The 19,761-nt window shown below is 46.0% G+C and overlaps 1 protein-coding gene across 3 annotated transcripts in view; it reads right to left on the bottom strand.

Annotated features, from left to right (window-relative positions):
* Nucleotides 1-19,276, bottom strand: part of EXT2 (exostosin glycosyltransferase 2) — a 135,054-nt gene extending 115,778 nt beyond the window's left edge. For all 3 annotated transcript variants that reach the window (XM_082844361.1, XM_082844360.1, XM_082844362.1), the window contains exons 1-4: nucleotides 19,121-19,276; nucleotides 8,609-9,174; nucleotides 7,580-7,669; nucleotides 2,134-2,250 (exon numbers count right to left, since the gene is read on the bottom strand). In XM_082844361.1, the coding sequence (XP_082700487.1) occupies nucleotides 2,134-2,250; nucleotides 7,580-7,669; nucleotides 8,609-9,144 (743 nt within the window). In that variant the 5' untranslated portion in view covers nucleotides 9,145-9,174; nucleotides 19,121-19,276. The remainder of the gene's footprint in view (nucleotides 1-2,133; nucleotides 2,251-7,579; nucleotides 7,670-8,608; nucleotides 9,175-19,120) is intronic.
* Nucleotides 19,277-19,761: the final 485 nt, after the last annotated feature.

Genomic DNA, 19,761 nt, shown 5'->3' with positions numbered 1-19,761 from the left:
AAATCCACCCCTTGGCCAGCAGGGGGAGGACCACGCCCATCGCAGCCTTTAGTGTCCTTCTGCTGCTCTTGAAGGTAGAGCGCTACTCTATCTAGTTACTGAACATCAGAAGTTTAGAAATCAACTGCAGCCTTAAGCCATCAAAAGATCTTAATTTCAGCCTGTTATACACAAAAATTAGAGATTAAGTTACCAGAAAAACACCACCAAGAAAACAGCCTGTAAATCTTTGAAACTACTCTTTGAAGGTAATTACTGTTCGGAGTGGTTTGCTCTCCTTTGTTTCAGCTTCACTGAATCTTTTCCTTTCGGTATGTTTTTTTCCCTGGATTAAGTCTAAAGGGAAGTGACAGTCCTAAACCAATGTAAGAGAGCTAGGGACGTCCCTGGTAGCGCAGTGGTTAACAATCCGCCTGCCAATGCAGGGGGCACGGGTTTGAGCCCTGGTCCGGGAAGATCCCACATGCCGCGGAGCAACTAAGCCCGTGCGCCACAACTACTGAGCCTGCGCTCTAGAGCCCGCCAGCTTCGACTACTGAGCCCGCACACCACAACTACTGAAGCCCGCGCACCTAGAGCCCGTGCTGCGCAACAAGAGAAGCCACCGCAACGAGAAGCCCGCGCACCGCAACAAAGAGTAGCCTCCGCTCACCGCAACTAGAGAAAGCCCGTGCGCAGCAATGAAGACACAACACAGCCAAAAATAAATAAATAAATTTATTTTAGAAAAAAGAGAGAGAGCTAGATTATACTCAAGAGATTACACGATAAAGAGAGTTTCATCCGAGCAGTCTTAAGAAAGAGGCCCAGAGGCAGCTGAGCCGGCCTGCCAGACTCGCTCCTCACCTGCTCACACCCTGTCTTGCCCAGGCTTTCTCGGCCGCAGCACTGCCGACACTTGGACCCAATGAGTCTTTGTAGTGAGGGCTGCCCTGGGCATCAGAGAGATTTAGCGGCATCGCCGGCCTCCACCCACTAGATGCCTGCAGCACCTTGTGCAGAACAGAGTTAACGCAGACTGACGGCTCTCCTTTTCGAAAGGCCGGCCCTTGGCTGGTGCAGGGAACTTCGATTTGGGGGGAGAACTGTAAGAATGGCTCACCGGGCCCAAACTGTACAGACAACAGGGTTTATACTGAACACCTGCTTTCCTTCTGGGAGCCTGGAATTACGCACAGCACGTGCTACGCAGAGACTGCCCATGTGATTCGTTCCCAAAAAAACCCTGGGCGCTGAATCTCTAACGAGCTTAGCTGGTGGGCGGCATTTCACACGGTTGTCACAACTTGGTGCTGGGGGAAGTAAGCCCCTCCTGTGTGATGCCAAGGGGAGAGCACCCTTGGAAGCTTTGCCCCTGGTGTCCCCGGACGTCACCCCATGTGCCTTTGCTCTCTCGGAACTGTGATTTACATCCTTTTGCTGTAATAAAACATAGCCACGAGTATGACTACACACTGAGTCCTGTGGGTCCTCCTGCAAATCATCAAAATTGGAGGTGGTCTTGGGGATGGACAATGGACAGGAGCAGGTCATTAGTCTGATGAAAATGAGGAAAAGGATTTCCAGACAATGTTTACAGCCCAGAAAAACTGAGAGAGCATAGCTTATTCTAAGGAAAAAAAAAAAAAAAAAAAAAAAGCTAGAGATGGAGACAGTGGTCATGTAGTCGAGGGTCTTGAAAGACATTTTAAGGAGTCTGGGCTTCCCAAGAACAACGTGATGCCAACCGTCAAACTGGAGAACTGCAAGACCAGAGGCAGAAGACCACAGAGGAAGCCATTTCAGCAATCCAAAGGAAGGACGACAGTCACCTGGCGCAGGGTGGGTGCAGAGAGACGGAGAGGTAGACAGAGCTAGAAAAGATTGAATACGTAGGATGCAGAATCAATAGGACTTCTTATTCTGATACAGGAAGTGAGGGAGAGGAAAGAGTTGACGACACCACATAGATTTCTGATTTGGGAAGCCTGGTAGACAGCACTCAAAACTGACTGAGCGAGAGAGAGGACTGAAGGATCAGTAAAGTTGGGGTGAGGCAGGGAAATGGTAGACTCAAAGACCCTGGCCTGTAATCGATGCTTTGGCCCTCGCCGGCATCTCCCAGCACACCCTGTTGTGCCGAACGCTCCTCACCCTGGTCCTTTCTCTGGAAGGTCCACCTCGGCTGACAGCGGACTATAGACAGGAATGCTGACATCGTAGCCTTGCCGGTAAGTCCATGTAGAAAAGCCACCACCAGCCAACAGAGCCCTGAAAGCAAAGGATTTTGTCAAATGATGAGAAAGAGAGAAGGTCTTCATTCTGATAAGCTCTGTGGAAAGGGGTAATTGAATATTCATAATAATATCAACCACAGCTAATGTTTACTAAGTCCGTTTTCTACAAAGACACTGTGCTCAATGTTGTACAATCACACCTCCTGGACATCAGCTGCATCCTATTCCTGAGTCACCACCCTTCCTCTGGGGTCCTAAGTAGTCTTTCCCTACTTTCCATGTTTTAAAATACATCACAGCCAGGAGGACTCCCTTTGAACAGCCCCTCTGTCACCTCATTCAGATCCCATTCACCTCTCCCAAAAGTCATACCCAACTCTTAAACACACTTACAATAACAGCAATAATAATAGGTCTGTACAGGACAACTGGCTGGGGAAGTCAGTTACCAACCCCACTGACTGGAATCTCAGGGGACAATGGACAAAGAAAGCAGTGGTGACAGCAAAGTATCACATCTCATGTTGCCCACACCCCAGCCTCTCTCCAATTCCCGCCCCGAGCAGTTCTTTCCACTGTCATCCCAGAGCTCCGTGTGCATCACGTAACCTCTACCAGCTCTCACCATCCATTCCAGCTACTCAGTCTTATTAACGCAATTCCGTCTACAGGAAGCAGAATCCAGAACTGGACATTTAGTGCTTCTCTTGCAGTCTGTATGCATGAGCTTTTATTCTCCTTAGTTAGAAAGCCAAGAAGACTCTGTTTTAATTGGATCCAGCAAGTAGTACAATGACACTTCATCAGAAACGAAGCAGGTGTATATATCACACCAACTTTTACAGTTATTCTGCCCCTGGAGCTGCAAACCCATCAAATCACTTACTGGGGCAGAGTGATGCCAGTTCCATGCACTGCACAGTCTGAGCCAAAGTGTATGAACTGAAAAGCCACATTCTGTGCCATCTTGATTGCTACCAATCCCCTCCCTGCCCTGATGACAGCCTACATTCCCTTCTAACATGACCAGTTTAAGTTCAAAGATTTTCAAACCACCCCTGGAAATCCCAATGTGTTTTTTTAAGCTTTAGGAAACCAAGAATTGGTCAGGGAGGTAACGAGCAGGCTAAAAACCTCTCCAGCTGCCAGTCCTCTATGTAAGACTCAGTAACTAGCCTTCGTATCAACATACGGTCTCATTTTTCTTGAGTGGCATTCAGCAATGAATCCATCCAACATGAATCTGGGTGGGTTCCATGACCATGATGGCAAGCAGACTGCATGGGTCCCCACAACCTATGTGCAGAGAAGCAAACACTGATCCGACATACAGGCACCAAGCAGTCCAGGTGAGCCAGGGTAGTGGGTGATGAGGTAATGACACCCACACCCCAGAGGACAGGAGCATGTGTATGTAGTGAGAAAGGAAGCAGGTGTACATGATGCCAACTTTTACTGTTACTCTGTACCTGGAGCCCCGGGGGTAAGGGAGGGGGTTAAGCACTGGTAGGAGGAAAGCATGCAACCCGAAGCATGTCTCCTGCCACAGATCACACATGTGCAATCTGGTGTGTGATCTTAGGAAGAGTCACCACTGCAATTAGCCAAACAAGCCGCACACCGGCCCTGCTGCTAAGACTTCAACTCGAAGTCACTGTATCTTCTTCTGCCAAGCTTTCCCTAACATTATAATGGAGAAAAAATTGTAAGCCTCCCTTGTTTTACAGAACACGTGTTTTACATGGACTGAAAAGTAAATTTCTGAGAAGCACATTCTGTTTTCCCATTAGGTATCCCCAAATCAGAGATCCGTTCCAAAGCCGCAAGAGACTGAATACAAACCTTGCAGCTAAGAAAGCATTACTATGATGACCACACTCACACCAGGCGTTCTATCACCGGAAGTGTCACCAGAATCTTCAGCACTTCCCGGGACTTCCTGACTCAGGGACATCACCGACCCTCCTCCTCTCAGCCTGGCCTCGTGGACCCAGCATCCCTACCCTGAGTCTTTCCCAGACGCTCTCACAGCTCGCCTCCTCCCATGTGAGTATTCACAGAGCCTGAACACAGTTCGTCTGCAAGTGTATCTTTTGCTTCCTTTTAATCAGGCCTGCAAATTCCTCAAATACAAAGCTTCACATTTTAGGTTTTTCAAAAAGAGAAACTGACCAATTCTATTGATTATTGTTGTTTGTTTACTGACTCAAACTGTAAAAAAAAAAAAAAATTATGAGACAACTACATTTGAGCAATGGCTAGATATTTGGTGAATATCTGGTGGTATTAAAGAACTACTGTTAATTTTTTTAGGTATGATAATAGTATTGTAGTTATATATATATATATTTTGGCTGCATTGGGTCTTCGTTGCTGTGCATGGGCTTACTCTAGTTGTGGTGCTATTCTTCGCTGCGGTGTGCGGGCTTCTCATTGTGGTGGCTTCTCTTGTTGTGGAGCACGGGCTCTAGGTGCGCGGGCTTCAGTAGTTGTAGCATGTGGGCTCAGCAGTTGTGGCTCGCGGGCTCTAGAGCGCAGGCTCAGTAGTGGTGGCGCACGGGCTTAGTTGCTCCGCGGCATGTGGGATCTTCCCGGACCAGGGCTCGAACCCGTGTCCCCTGCATTGGCAAGCGGATTCTTAACCACTGCGCTATCAGGGAAGCCCCTGTAGTTACATTTTTTAAAAAGCTCTTATGCAGAGCCTCAAATGAAATGTTTACAGATGTAATGATATAACATCTGGGATTTGCTTCTAGATAATCTAGCAAGGAGCAGGTAGGAATACAGATAAATCAAGTTGACGACATCACAGCTGGACAGTGGGTGTGCGGGGCTCACCGTACTGGTTTCTCTTCTTTTATATAAGTTTAAAAGTTTCCGTAAGAAGTTTAAATAAATATACATCCATACGAAAGTAGAAATTTGTGAGAGATACGTGCAAAGAAAGGATAACAAAAATCTAAGGTAGTAATAAAATTACAGAATGTGTCTGAGAAAACAAAGATCAGTAAAGTCAGACATTGAAGAGGTACAATTTGCTGTCATTTGACTTAAAATAACATGGGTATGTGAATATATACATGTGTGTGTTTGACTACAAATCCATCAAATAAAGCCTCGAAAAACACACAGTGTTTGATAACAGTGATTACCTCTCAGTAAGAGAGTAAAAAGAGGAGGATTTGAAAGCATACTTCTACTCTTTGTACCCTTGCATATTGTTCTAATCTTGTACCAAGAAGGTATATGTGTATCATGCATAGGATTTTTAAAACCTGAAAGAGAAAAACAGATTCAAACAGCATGAAAGATGTATTTTCTGAGCTGACATTTGCTTCAGTCCTGGTCCTTGCATTTCCCTGAGTCAAGTAATTCTTAAATAATCACACCTAGGACTTTGGATTTCAGGGGAATCTTAGAAACAGTCTAATCTAGCCTGTCTGTTTTCTAATTTCTGAATAATCAGATGTGCAGCTCCTGCTAAAACCATTCTACACTCATGGCTCTTGCCTCCTCTGAATCCAGAAGCAAGGACAAAGGATAAGAAAAATTAACAAACAAATCTACTATCCTTACCCCACCCACAAGACTACCTAGGCTTCAAAATGATATTTCTCCCATGGAAAGATAAAGGAGGACTATATGATGATTCATTACTTGCTACAGGATTGTCTATAATCACTTACAAAAAACACATGCACAGGGAAAATGATTTAACCTTCCTGACCCTTAACACCTAAGTACCAACAAGGACTTACACTCTCTCCTGATTACTTGACACTTTGCTGCAGAGAAATGAAACCCCTTTTAACGTGTGCACTTGATAAAAATAAAATACTTCTCCCATGCAGATACATATACCAAAATGTCAGCAAAAGTGAAATGTCCCAAACAGAAATAAGCCCTTCTCAAAACAAACCCAGAGGGGCTTCCCTGGTGGTGCAGTGGTTGAGAGTCCGCCTGCCGATGCAGGGGACACGGGTTCGTGCCCCGGTCCGGGAAGATCCCACATGCCACAGAGCGGCTGGACCCATGAGCCATGGCCGCTGAGCCTGCGCGTCCGGAGCCTGTGCTCCATGATGGGAGAGGCCACAGCAGTGAGAGGCCCGCATACCGAAGGAAAAAAAAACAGAACCGCAGGTGAAGACATTGCATTCCTAACAGCTCTTTCCCTTCCCTTCTCTACCCTCTAAAGTATTTCACTTTCCCAGAACAACCAAACGCATAGAACAGCAGCCCACTCAGGAACACTGGGGCTGAGAGCCAAATCAGGGATCACCTTGCGTTTAGATGGTTTCTACACAATTTGTGTGGCCTGACTGCCCTCTATCGTCCAAAATGGTTTCTACACCAAAGTTGAGGAATGGTCCTGGGGTGTGTCTTTTCTAGTGATAATTGTATTTCCAGATAGAAACTCAATACTGACTCTAGAAAATCACTTAAAGCAAAGAGGGCTTAGATTTAATCTTCTGGGGAAAAGCAGTACTAAGTGTAGATTTTCATAAATGACAGTGCTGGCCTCCCACAGCTGGCCTCACCTTTTTCAGTAACAGTGATCTTTTAAGAGTTAAACATCAACTGTAATAACTGTAAGCTAGTTATAAATGAGTTCGTATATGAACTTACAATAATCCTCTACCTTGAGTGTTGCCCCGGACCCACATGTTGGGCCCAAACTTTCTGCTCTCTTCAGACCCTCGAACCCAGTGATGGAAGAGGAACCTTAAGCGGCACCTCCCTCCTGAGTTTTCCAGGAGCTGGTGCAGTCAATGCACAAAAGGGCCAAAACACAGTAAGCGAGCTCCAACTGCAGCCGTGACGTCATGGCCGCCCCACACCGGATCTGCCTGTTCGGAAGTGTTATTAGGAAGGAAGGAAAGAAGCCCACTGACTGAAACAACAGAGAGTAAATGGTACTCAGAGTGCCCTCATTCCCCGGATGTTACCGGCTCCAATTACACAGCCACGCCCTCTCCCCTCAGTAGCTGCGACTCTACCTCTGGCAAATGCTCCCAAATGCAGAGAAAGCTGACACAAGCCAGTGAGGAACCAGACCGTGCGGGGGCTGGAGGAGAGGTTACGCTCAGGAGAGCACAACCCAGACTAGGAAGACAAGACAAACTTTTAAGATGCCCCACTGGGACCTAAGCTCCAACTGGTTTTCCCCAACAGACTTAGGCAGGTCTGATGCTTCTAGGTTTTGAGGAGGAAAAGGCCTAGGACAATTCTCCACTTTAACAAACAATTCTGGTTACAAAGTACGTCCCAGTGGGCTGAGAAATATGATTTCTCATGAACGAAAGGGTCTTGCATTTACTTAATCCTCAGAACCCTATCACGGGGACAGCCCCAAATACACCTACCTGTCTCTGGGGACATCCAGGGCCGTGTTATAATCTGGGGGACCTCCAGGCAACATGTTGAACAGGAGGTGATTGGTTCCTCGATCCCACCTATTAAGAAATTAAACATGTAGGAGAATTCACACATCAACTATGAAGAAACAAAGACAAGTCAGCTTCTGGATGACAAGTAGTCTCCCCAACCCATAACAGGGCCTCTTCTCAGGAGTGCCTGGAGATCCCAACAGTGCATCAGGCACTGGCCTGGCTCCTTGAAAGTAAAGCTGGGGGATGTGCACTCCAAGCTTGTGCACTACAGAACTGCTGATGCTAATGAAAACCTGAACGCTACCTGAGTGTTCACCATTTGGTTACAGAAACAAAAAATAAATAAACAGAAGGCCAGTTAAATACATTAGGGAACATGTACAAAATGGAATACTATACAGCCCTTAAAGTCATGTGGAACCGACAGATGAAGATGAAATTATCTGGAAATACATTCATGATAAATGAAGGGAAAAAGGCAGCAAGAGAACGTGTTTTGCTGTGTGATCCCATTCTGGACAAAAATGTTACATACACATGCATATGTGTATATACTTTATACAAAAATGTATACATACATGCCTATGTTTTATACAAAAATGACTGAAAAGTAACAGCAAAATATTAATGATCATCTCTTAGAGGCAGGCTTATGGAATGAACCTTACTTTCTTCCTTTTGCTTACCTGTATTTTCAGACTTTTTATAGTGAATGTATATTATGTGAGTAATAAAGAAGGAAAAAAGTGCTTAAATTTCAAAGGAAAAGCATGGGAAGCATCCTTAGCTTCTAAACGTTAAGAGGCTGGGAACCCACAGCAGTGGCACGGGAGGGTGGTACAGAGGCCAGGTGCCCAAAGCACCGGTCCTCCTCCAAGTCAGTCGCTCATCCACTCACCCCCATATGAGATAAGAGACAAGCACGCAGCCGGACACCAGCTCAAGAGAACCACGGGCTCTGCCCCTCCTTCCCTCTAGTTCCTGGAAGACCTGCTGTGATACCTGGAGAGCTGGGCTAGCGCCTGCGCCGTCTCCTTCACGCGGAGCGCGTTCTGGTTGAGCAGGTCGATGGACGGGATGAACAGGCAGGCCCGGGCGATGTCCTCGGTGTAGTAGTCGCTGTCTGCGACGGCCGTGAGCAGCTCGTTGTACTCCTGGGAGATGGTGCTGCTCACTGGGACACCCGCTTCATCCACATACTTTTTCAGAGAGTAAATGTACACCTTGATCTTGTTCTTGGGGTTGAAGCCACAGCGGTAGACGTCGAAACATGTGTGCATTCTGCAGCTGAGGTCGCCACGCTCGGGGACGGGGCTGTTGGCCGGCAGCCTGACCACCGGCACATCGCGGATGCTGCGCTTCTGCACGCTCCAGTCGCTCGAGGACTCGATGGAGTGTGGCCAGAACTGAAACATGCCCGTGGCGATGAGGCCCAACAGGACGATGGAGAAGAGGGTGATGTAGTAGATGCGGTGCTTGGTCTTCATTCTCGGGATGAGGGCAGGACCCCGGATGTTGTACTTGACCGAGGCACACATAATGACCCAGAGAGCCTCTTCCTCACACTCCTGGTTACCAGGGGAGAAGAGAGAAAAGTGAAGTTTTTAGGGTGACAGATGACACTTGAAAGGACTGTTCAACTTTGAATCTACCTCTTTTCCTTAAGTGGTCTGATGAAATAACGAAAAGGGATTTTTGACCTGTCTTATAAATAAATAAATGTGTACATATGAGAATATGATGTATTTAATATTACATACTTAATATAAATACTGTTAACATAATGTAAAAATATTACTGTATTCTATAGATATATATTCTCTGAAAGCATAAGCCGGTAAATGCGTGGGACCTAGGAAGAGGCGTACTGACCAAGGAAGAAAAGTCAAAAGTGCAACAGCTGAAGACAGTTGCTTTATTTTGCTTTCAAATACTTGCCTAACATAAACTGATGCTTCATCTGGACAAACTGAGGTTTCGTTCATTGTACTAAGGCCTGTTTTCATTCATTCATTCAACCCTCACAGAGGACCTAAACAAAGAAGAAAGTGGAAACCTACCTTAGAGGAATTTATATGCTAATGAGACACAAAACCGTAACAAAATGCGGAATGTAAAAACACCACTAAGAAAATATCAAGAAAAGGCCAAGGGGTATTAGAGAAGATTAATCTTTAAATAAGATATATACCGATGTTTTATAATAAAGGGATAGTTGACACATTTAGATGGAAGGGAGAAATGAAGAAACAGGGAAGGAGGAAAGGAGAGGTGGAGGGAGGAAAGGAGAGGTGGAGGGAGGAAAAGAAAGGCCAATGAGGTCAATCCATTTCTAGAGATTGATGCCAACACTTCTTCCCACTGGTGAAGGTGCACGCCACCCGTCCAACCAAAAGGTGGAATCTCTTTCCCTTCCCCCTGAATTCGGGCTAGCCTTGTGACCTGTTTGACCAAAAGAACGTGGCCGAAGTGAGATTCTGGGGCTTCTGAGTCCAAGACTTAAGAGACCCTGTAGCCGATGGAAGCCAGCCGCCACGTTATAAGGAAGCTGAGCTCCCAGCTTAGGGCAACCTCAGGAAGACCCCAGGGGAAACTATGTGAAGCAAACACGAACCAGCCCCGCCAAGCTCTGTAGAGATGGCAGAATCCCGAGCAAATACATCATGGCTGTTGCTGTGGCTGTCTGTAAGTTCTGAGGTGGTTTGTTATGTAGCAATAGATAAAGAGCCAATAAGCATCACTGACAAATACAAAGAAAATCCTTAGTCCTCAGCTGAAAATGCAGAGTCCCCCTGTAGACCACAAATTAAGATCCTTACCGAACAAGCCCGACACCTGATGCCTAGCTACCGTGTGGGGAGGGTAAATCCTTGAGTGTGACTGCATCATCTGGCACAGACACGTTACTGCAACAAGAGACTTTAGGACTTCAGCATTCCACGTGTCAAAATCCCGATCTTCAAAATGGCCTCATTCGGAAAAGCTATTAATATAAAGGGAAATAACTGAAAAGCTCATAGAGGTCTATCTTAAGGTTTATCAACCATTTGCACTATAGCTAAACGGAGTTCTCCCCAATCATGTCCACACTGTAAGACTGCTTCCTTCCTAGCCAGCAGGGTCTCGTCAAGCCTTGAATGTTGCAATCATTATCAGCTTTTTGGGTAAAATGTGCTGAATGGTCATGAATGATTTCAACTTGTATCTCTGAGACCATGATCTGGAACATATCAAGAAACGTGCTTGTGGGCTTCCCTGGTGGCGCACTGGTTGAGAGTCCGCCTGCCGATGCAGGGGACACGGGTTCGTGCCCCGGTCCAGGAAGATCCTACATGCCGCGGAGCGGCTGGGCCCGTGAGCCATGGCCGCTGAGCCTGCGCGTCCGGAGCCTGTGCTCCGCAATGGGAGAGGCTACAACAGTGAGAGGCCCGCGTACCACCAAAAAAAAAAAAAAAGAAAAGAAATGTGCTTGTCATGGACTAATATATGGAAGTTCATACATTTCAAGCTTAAAGATTATCATCTTTGGGGTATATACATTAGCCATTCAATATATACTAATGGATTCCATGCCAGAAATGCAGGCACAAGAGCTATTTCACTTTTTCTGTCATTCTAACGATGAACAGGACGTTCCTAGCCTGCCCCCAACCCCTACTTACCACCAGGCCCACCCTATTGTTTTCCTTCTCTCCATGTATCTCTCCTGGAGCTAGAAAAGAGGTCTTGGGACAAATGCACGCAAGGAGCTGCACTCTCTATATACCACATGCCAGAACCGCCCAACAGGCTCTCAAGGTGTGTCCATATCCTGAATCAGCGGTTCTCAAACACCCAAATGATAAGAAGCACACAGGGAGAGCTTGTTAAAACACAGAGTCCTTAGTCCCAGCACTGGAGGGTTGTATTAGTAGGTCTAAAATAAGGTCAAAGAATCTACCGATTTAGCAAGCCCCTTGCATGTTTATTTTATGCAGCTAGGTTTGAAATCTTCACTAATGTTAGACAAACTACCATTTAACATAGTAGCTTTTTTCTTTTTAAATTTATTTATTTATTTTTGGCTGTGTTGGGTCTTTGTTGCTGCATGCGGACTTTATCTAGTTGCAGTGAGCAGTGGCTACTCTACATTGCAGTGCGGTGGCTTCTCTTGTTGCGGAGCACGGGCTCTAGGCGTGTGGGCTTCACTAGTGTGGCACGCAGACTCAGTAGTTGTGGCGCACGGGCTTAGCTGCTCCACAGCATGTGCCATCTTCCCAGACCAGGGCTCGAACCTGTGTCCCCTGCACTGGCAGGCGGATTCTTAACCACTGCGACACCAGGGCACAGTAGCTTTTAAAACGTTTTTAAACTAAAACCTATAAGACAACATTTTATATTATGACCCAATACAGACATAGATGTGTATGTATAATATCTGAAATAAAACAAATATTTCACAAAACACTATTTTCACAAAACAATGTTTAACCTTAGTACATACTATTAGCCACAGAACATGTGATGAACACTGTGTTCTTCTATTATCCTATTGCTTCTTAAAAATACTGGCCATAACCTACTAGAGCAATAATCCACCAAGGTAGTATCCACATATGACCTTTACAATTTTCATGAGCTCCAGATTATAAAAAAAGACATTACCACAACAAAATAAATCCAAAGATAATAGAAGGAATTAAGTAATAAATAAAAGCACAGAAATTAATTAATTAAAACCCAAATAGGATCAACAAAGCTAAACTTTTTTTTAAAAAGACTAAAGAAATTGACATTTGGCCTTCCCTGGTGGCGCAGTGGTTGAGAATCTGCCTGCCAATGCAGGGGACACGGGTTTGAGCCCTGGTCTGGGAGGATCCCACATGCCGCAGAGCAACTAGGCCCGTGAGCCACAACTACTGAGCCTACGTGTCTGGAGCCTGTGCTCCGCAACAAAAGAGGCCACGATAGTGAGAGGCCCGCGCACCGTGATGAAGAATGGCCCCCGTTTGCCACAACTAGAGAAAGCCCTTGCACAGAAACGAAGACCCAACACAGCAAAAAATAAATAAATAAATAAACTCCTACCTCCAACATCTTCTTTAAAAAAAAAAGAAAGAAATTGACATTTGACATAATTCTGGTAAGATTAATCAAGATAAAGAGAAAATAAAGCACAAATAAATACTAGAATGAAAAGGGGCCCATAACTCTAAATACTGCATGTATTTAAAAGATGAGATGGTATCAATGAACTTATACCAAAATATTTGAAAATTTAAATGAAATGGAGAGACTCTTTAAAAATATACCTTATTAAAACAGTCTCAAGGAGAAACAGCAAACCTGGAAAGCTCTATAACATTAAAGAAACTGAATCAAAAGTTTAAAAAATCTTCCTATAAAGAAAATTCCAGATCCAAAAGATTTTCCAAGTTCTACCAAACAGTCAAGAAACAATAATTCCAATTTTACACAAAGTTTGGAAAAAAGAAGAAACATTTCCTGACCTACTTTAGGAGGCTAGTATAACACTAATACCAAAAATCTTAGACCAGTGATTCTCAAAATACAGTCTAGGGGCTCCAGGGGGTCCCCAAGACCCCTTCAAAGGATCTGAACTATTTTTATAATAACACTGACATTATTTTTTCACCTTCCATTTGCCAGAGGCTACATGATGTGTGATAATGCAAAGACTGAAGGCAGAAGTAGACACAAAAATCCAGCTGTCAAGTTCTCCCAAACATAATGAAATATATCAACTCACAGATTCAAGATGCTCAACTCCAAGTACAATATATACAAAAAAACCAAAAACAAGACAAAAACCAACTAGATATGTCAAAGTAAAACCACTAAAAAGAAAGCCAAAGAAAAATATTAAAAGCAGCCAGAGGGGAGGAAATCTATTCAAGGCAGATTAAAGAGCTATACGTAACAGGCAAAACTGTAAGATATTTAGAACACAAAAGAGAATATCTGTGAATTCCAGGCAGAGAATGATTTCCAAAATGAAATGCAAAAAATGCAAATCACAAAAAGATAAAATAATAAATTCAGTGTTACAATTAGGAATTTTTATTCATCAAAAGACATCATAAGGAAGTAAAAAGACAGGCTATAAACTAGAAGATATTTGCAATACAGGTAACCAATAAGGACTAACTAGCAACCAGAATAAAGAGCTCCTACAAAGTAATAAGAAACAAACAAAAAAGCCAAAACAAACAAACAACAGAAAACTAAAGACTTAAACAAGAATGTCACAGAAGAGGCCACAAAATGGCACATAAACATCTGAAAAGATGTTTAGTCTAATTAATGGACAGGAAAAGTATGGCAATAAAACAGCAAGGCATCTTCTACCCACCAGCATGGCAGAATGTCAGCATCAAACACCACCAAGTGCTGGTGGTGACCTGGAGCCACAGGAACTCCAAGAGTAGGAGCGTGACCTGGCTCCACAGTCCCAAGGGGGCATCAGGAGGGCTGGAAAGAAGAGAGGCTGACACCCACTATGTTAGAGTCCTAGGCATCACACTTTGCTTCCTACCTGTCACAGTTTGAGTCCCCCCCATCATTAACCCCCCCAAAAGAACCAGAGACGAGGATGGGGGTGCAGGCAGTTTTACTTGGGAGCTAGAGAACAGAGCAAGAAGAGAGACAGGGAACCAGGGAAAGCCAGTAGGAGTGTGTTATTAAGCTGGGTAACAGGGGCTCTTTAGGAACCCTCTGAAGAACCATGCAAACTACACCATGCCCCTCAGAAGGAGGAGAGGCCAGGTCATTTATCTGCAAACTCCTATCCACCATTGCTTGCAGGTTGCCTGGTATTATTATCAGCTCTGACCCTGTACTTAACAGCCCTCAGAAGGTCTGGATATTCTCCTTTCCTTGATGTACCACAAGTCTGATAAAGACCTACAGTTCCCTTGAGGAAGGACTCGGGAAACATCTGTCTATACTTTCAGGGATGTTGCAAAGTTCTTCTCCAAAGAGATCCAGCCTCCCCCTCAATCCACGGGATACAGGTCTGAGAGCTGGCTCACATCTGAAAACTAGGTGATAGTGATTCTTCCACTGCAGCAGCTGACATCAGCCTTCTACTTGTCATCTGTTGATTTTTTTTTTCTGGTTATACAGTGAAACAATACCCTAGTTGGCTGCCCATCTATACCCTCTATAGGAATGCCAGGCTCTCTTAGCATCACAGTGGGTCCAGACACACTGGTTTCGAGTCAAGCCTCACTGCTTATTATGGATATTGTGTCTACCTTGCCTCTGATGGTTAGTGCCACCACCTGGCTTCTGCCATTTCAGAATCCTATCATCCTCACTGATACTTGGGAACCCAGCTCCATGGTCAAATCTCATAAGGTCAATCCTGGCCTATGGAGGAGAATCAACGCTGAGCTTCTCAAACGTGCTGGTCCCCTCCCTGCGGTTCCATATTACCAGAGGGAAGGGAGAACGCCCTCCTGGGAACATGGGCAGGAAATGCACCTCTGGCCTCAAGTAATAAATCTATTTCAAATCTCCACCTCCCTGAACCTTCTGACCCCCACCTTAATATTCTGCCAACACAGCTCTGGCACCTTTACCTCATTTACTCCAGACTAGGGTTTCTCAAGCTCAGAACTAGTGACATTTTGGGCCAAACGATTCTTTTCTGTGGGGAGCTGTTCTGTACAATGCAGAACGTTGAGCAGCATCCCTGGTCTCTAATCAAGAGAAGCCAGAAGCAACCCCTAGTTGTGACAACTAAAAATACACCCAGACATTGCCAAATACCCCCTGGGGAGGCAAACGGGCCCTCAGTTGAGAACCAACGCTATGACAGTCATATCCAAGGTTCCAGGAGCCTGCCCAGCAGCACATCAGGACCAGCTTGTCCCTGCAAGGCCACGAAACCCTGAATCAGGAGAGAATCCTCCCAAGAGTCACTCCCACTTGGCTTCACAGTCCACCGCTACCCCACTTTTGGTCTGACACCCTCAAGATTCATTCCCGTGTGTCCCTCCAGTTCCTGCTGGTCCACACGAGCCAGGTCCTACAGCTCTTCCAGTACAACAGCTATCACCCCAGCAGCAGGGGCTGTACTTCCCCACTTAGGCAGTGCTGAGATCTGAGGGCAGTGATGGGCAATGTTGACGAGGAGAAGCACTACCTTGCAAAGTATCCACCTCCAGGGAAGGCTCTGCATAGTGTCAGGTAAGGAGCGCTTCTTCTCAGCAATGGAGAGAGAGACTTCTGCTGGCCCAGAGGATCTAGGAAATCTGGGAGTTCAGTCCTCAGCGCCTCCACCCAAAATCTCCATCCTAAGACTCACGGTCCCACTTCTTCCCCATCATGGTCCTGACTTCAGCAGAAGCAGCCTGTCAAGGCCGTGCACTCAGCTTCCTTTGCAGTTCAGCCATAATTACGATGAAATTCTGGGCCTGATTTTCAACACAGTCTGCCCTCCAGCTGCAGGAAACGCTGCCATGGAGTTCTATCTTTCACAATGCGTCCCGAGTTGATATCTGGCTAATCTGAGCCTGATCGCACCTAAGGCCTCTAAGGGGATAACAAGAGCCAACCAATTCTACCAAGCGTCATCATGACCACGGTCCACACACTGCTCGAGCGCTAGAGTTCCTGTGCCAGCCAATGCTTTTCTTTCTACCTGAACCTCATTCCAACCCTCCACTGGTCAGCCTGACTACTCAGTGACGCTAGAGGGCACCAGGGGTTATCAACGCCTCACCTACCCCCAGCAAAGGGGTCCTGGTTGCCACCTGAGGGTGAGCGATTCCAGTCTCACAACACTACTCCCAGGACCTGCTTTCTAGAGCCACTTCCAGTACCAACCGCCTTAGTTTATGTTCTGCCAAACTGAAAATGGCTTGGGTGCAAGCAGCTTGCAGAAGACGAATCCAGAAAGCCAGAGGGAGGGAGTAAGGAGAGGAGTTGGAGAAGAACGGAAAGCCACGAGGGGGCATTACCGTGCTGGCTGCCATACTGAGCTGGGCAGATGGGGCTCAACCCTTCTAGGGTCCCTCTGAAAAATGCACCTGAGAACTGTCCCTTTCAAGGACATTCATCCGCGAAGCCTATCCATCCCGTGCCTCCCCCACCCCCACCCCCCACCTGAGGGCTGTTCCCAGGGATATAAACTCACATTTCTGAGGTTTGCCTACACTGGCTAAGTGAGCGTCCACAGGTCTGTGCTGAACAGCTGAGAGAGATGGCGAGCACTTGAGGTGGAGTAAAAACTCTTAGTAAAAAAAGAAATGAGGGGAAAAGCCTTAAGTGAAAAAGAAACCAGCCCCTAACTAAGTCGAGCTTTAGAGACCGAGAACTCTCGGTGAACATCCTTGTACCTTTTACAGGCTTCATTACAGCACTTGCCAGATTGTAGTAATTGGTTATGTAATTGCAAGTCTCTCTTCTACTGGTCGTCATTTTCTTGTAATCAGAGTTTTTCATCTCTGCTCAGTATTCCCAGCATCTAATATCATGTCTAGAACACACTCCATGTAAACATAAATGTTTGTTGAATGAAGGAGTGTCTGTATACTTCCCAGTTCCGTCAGCACACACACTGTTCAAGGCCCAAGTTTTGAGTAATTATATGGTGATGAACTCTGATCATTTTCTTTCTTGAATTAGAGTTTCCAAAGGGGGGGGGCGGAAATAGACAGGTAATTTCACAGATGGAATTTTCTGTACCTACCCTTGACCACCCTCCTCTCCCCTAACACTGAGCTTCCCCAAGAGGACAAACCGAAAGGAATCTTCTATTAATGAACGTTTTTCCATATAATACCACAACCTGGGTCAAAATAAGAATTTCACAACAAGCCCTACAAACTTTAGCCTCCTCAAAGCACATCAAATCTGTCCCTGCAAAACACTGGAATCATCCGGCTAGATGTCAGGCACTGAATCACTGGAAAAATCTTTCAACCTCACTCTACTGTCAAGATGAGATGCATTTTCTGTTCCTGGAATTAGTTATTCCTAAATCTTGCCTGAATAACCTTTCCTTAGTGCTTCAGGCTATGTCCAATCCACTTAGTCCAAAGTTTTCAGTCCCAAACTCTCATCTTCTTAACCTTTTTACAGAAGCCCTCACAGATGAACTCTTGGGGCCGCTGCTACCCTGGAACTTAACTCACCTGTTCCTGAAAACAAAGGAACCAAATATTAACCGAAACAGGAAAATCTGCAATTCACTGCCTTACCTGATAGGATCCTTTACAATTAAAGTTATGTTATAGCGAACCACCCCTAAAAATGATTCCAAATTTAAAAAACAAAAACCTGTGCCCCTTTGTGGGAATTATACTATAATTAACACAGTGCATATAACTAAGGAACTACTGACAATAACTAAACTTTACTGCAGACCCACTACATGCCAGGATCTGTTTTAAGCACTCTGCGTTAACCTAATCTTCCTAACAGTGCCCTGTGACAATCTATGATTATCCTCATTTTACAGGCAGGGAAAGTAACAAGGAAGGCTAAGCAATTTGCCCAATGTCACACAACTAGAAAATGCCAATGCTAGGATCTGGAGAATGGCAGCCTGGCTCCGGAGCCTGCGCTCTCTAACCCCCATGTGAAGCTGCCTCCCCTAATCACTCTTAAAAGCCTGAATTAGATACACCTTTTTCAGTCCTCAATTAACCAGCATAATTTGACAGACGCAAATCTATCCATTTACACCAGCATTTGCAACCAGATGGCTTAAGTCAGCGGCAGTGAGGAGTGACAGAAATTGAGTCATGTATTTTATTACTGTAAATAGCCTGTGAGCTCTGAAATTTACAAACTAAGTCCAGTTTAAGTCCTCAGGGCACTCAATTAACTTAGAAGAAGAATTTAAATTTCTATTTCAAGACATCTTCAGACAGATAAATCAAGGACCCTTCCAGATTAGCACTTCCCAATAAGTTACACCAAATAATTTTAACCTCAAAACTGTATACATAGATCTGGTTCCCGCCGCCAGTAAGTAAAACTCCAAGTGCCTCTGAGCTTCAAGTAGATGCCTAGAGCCCGGACACCGCTGGCCACCCTCCTCACCAGAGCATCCGGTCCTGCCCAGGGCATCTGGTACCGCACGGGACGCCACTGGCCAAGGCAGAACCCAGAGCTGAAAAATCCCAGTGGGAGAAAGCAGATCCCTGTGGCTCGCGGGAAGGAGCTGGCAGCAGAGAGAGGTCAGGGCAGAGGGTGGGGCCTTCGGAAAAGGAAGCCACAGGATCCCGGGAAAAAGGAAAGGTGCGGACGGGGAACAGAAGTGGGCAAGGAAACAGGTGGGAAACCAAAGTGCTAGGCGGGTCGGGTGACGAAGGAGAAGGCGGGGAGGAAATCAAAGCGCACCCAAAGCGGGAATTCACAGGGAGTGGCGCCGGCCTCTTGCAGCCCTCGGACCTCCGCGCAGTCCGCGCTTCCCCGGCGATTCGGCCCCGACTCCGCCGCGGCCCGGGGAGGCCCGAGCCCTCACCGGGGGCCCGCCCGGCCCTTCCGCGCCGCGCTTACCTCGGCCACGGTTGCCTCCTGCTCGGCCCCGCGCTCGGTCACCGGCTCATGCCGCGGGGCACTGGCCACAGCCGCCTGGGTGGGATCGCACGAAGCTGCTGGTCGCCGCCGCCTGCGCCGGGTCTGCGGTAGCTAGCGGGGAGCACTGGGCCGGCTGCGCTCGGCGGCCTGACACCCAGCGCACTGCGCATGCGCGAGCGGCCCCTACCCGCGCCTCCTGCTGGACAGGAGGAGTCAAGGCACCGCTTAGGGTTTCTCCCAGGTAGGCGGGCGAAACTCAGGCTCCACAGAGAAATCCATAGACACGCAGCCTCGTTCGTAATTAAAGAAATTAATTAAAGTTAAGCCCCATGCTTAACTTACAAAACTGTTTATAAAACTGACAAAAATGTAAACGTTTTAGTATAATCGGTATTCATGCGCGTGCAACATTCCTGAAAGGGAATTTGGCAGTTATCCATTAAACGTAAAATGCAGGTAACTTTCCCCAACAATCCCTCTGTATGGAGTTTACCCTATGGATACTCTCAACGACGTTTATCAAAAATATTCATTACAGTACTGTTTCTAATAATAGCGAAAACCCGGACACAACCAAAATAAACTATGGAAAATTTGATATTAATCAAAATAAATTATTA

This window comes from Leucopleurus acutus (genome assembly GCF_964270905.1).
Source record: "Leucopleurus acutus genome assembly, chromosome: 8".
In the NCBI taxonomy this organism is placed as follows: Eukaryota; Metazoa; Chordata; class Mammalia; order Artiodactyla; family Delphinidae; genus Leucopleurus; species Leucopleurus acutus.
The sequence above is the reverse complement of the archived record's forward strand: the minus strand, read 5'-3'. Positions and strand labels throughout refer to the sequence as shown.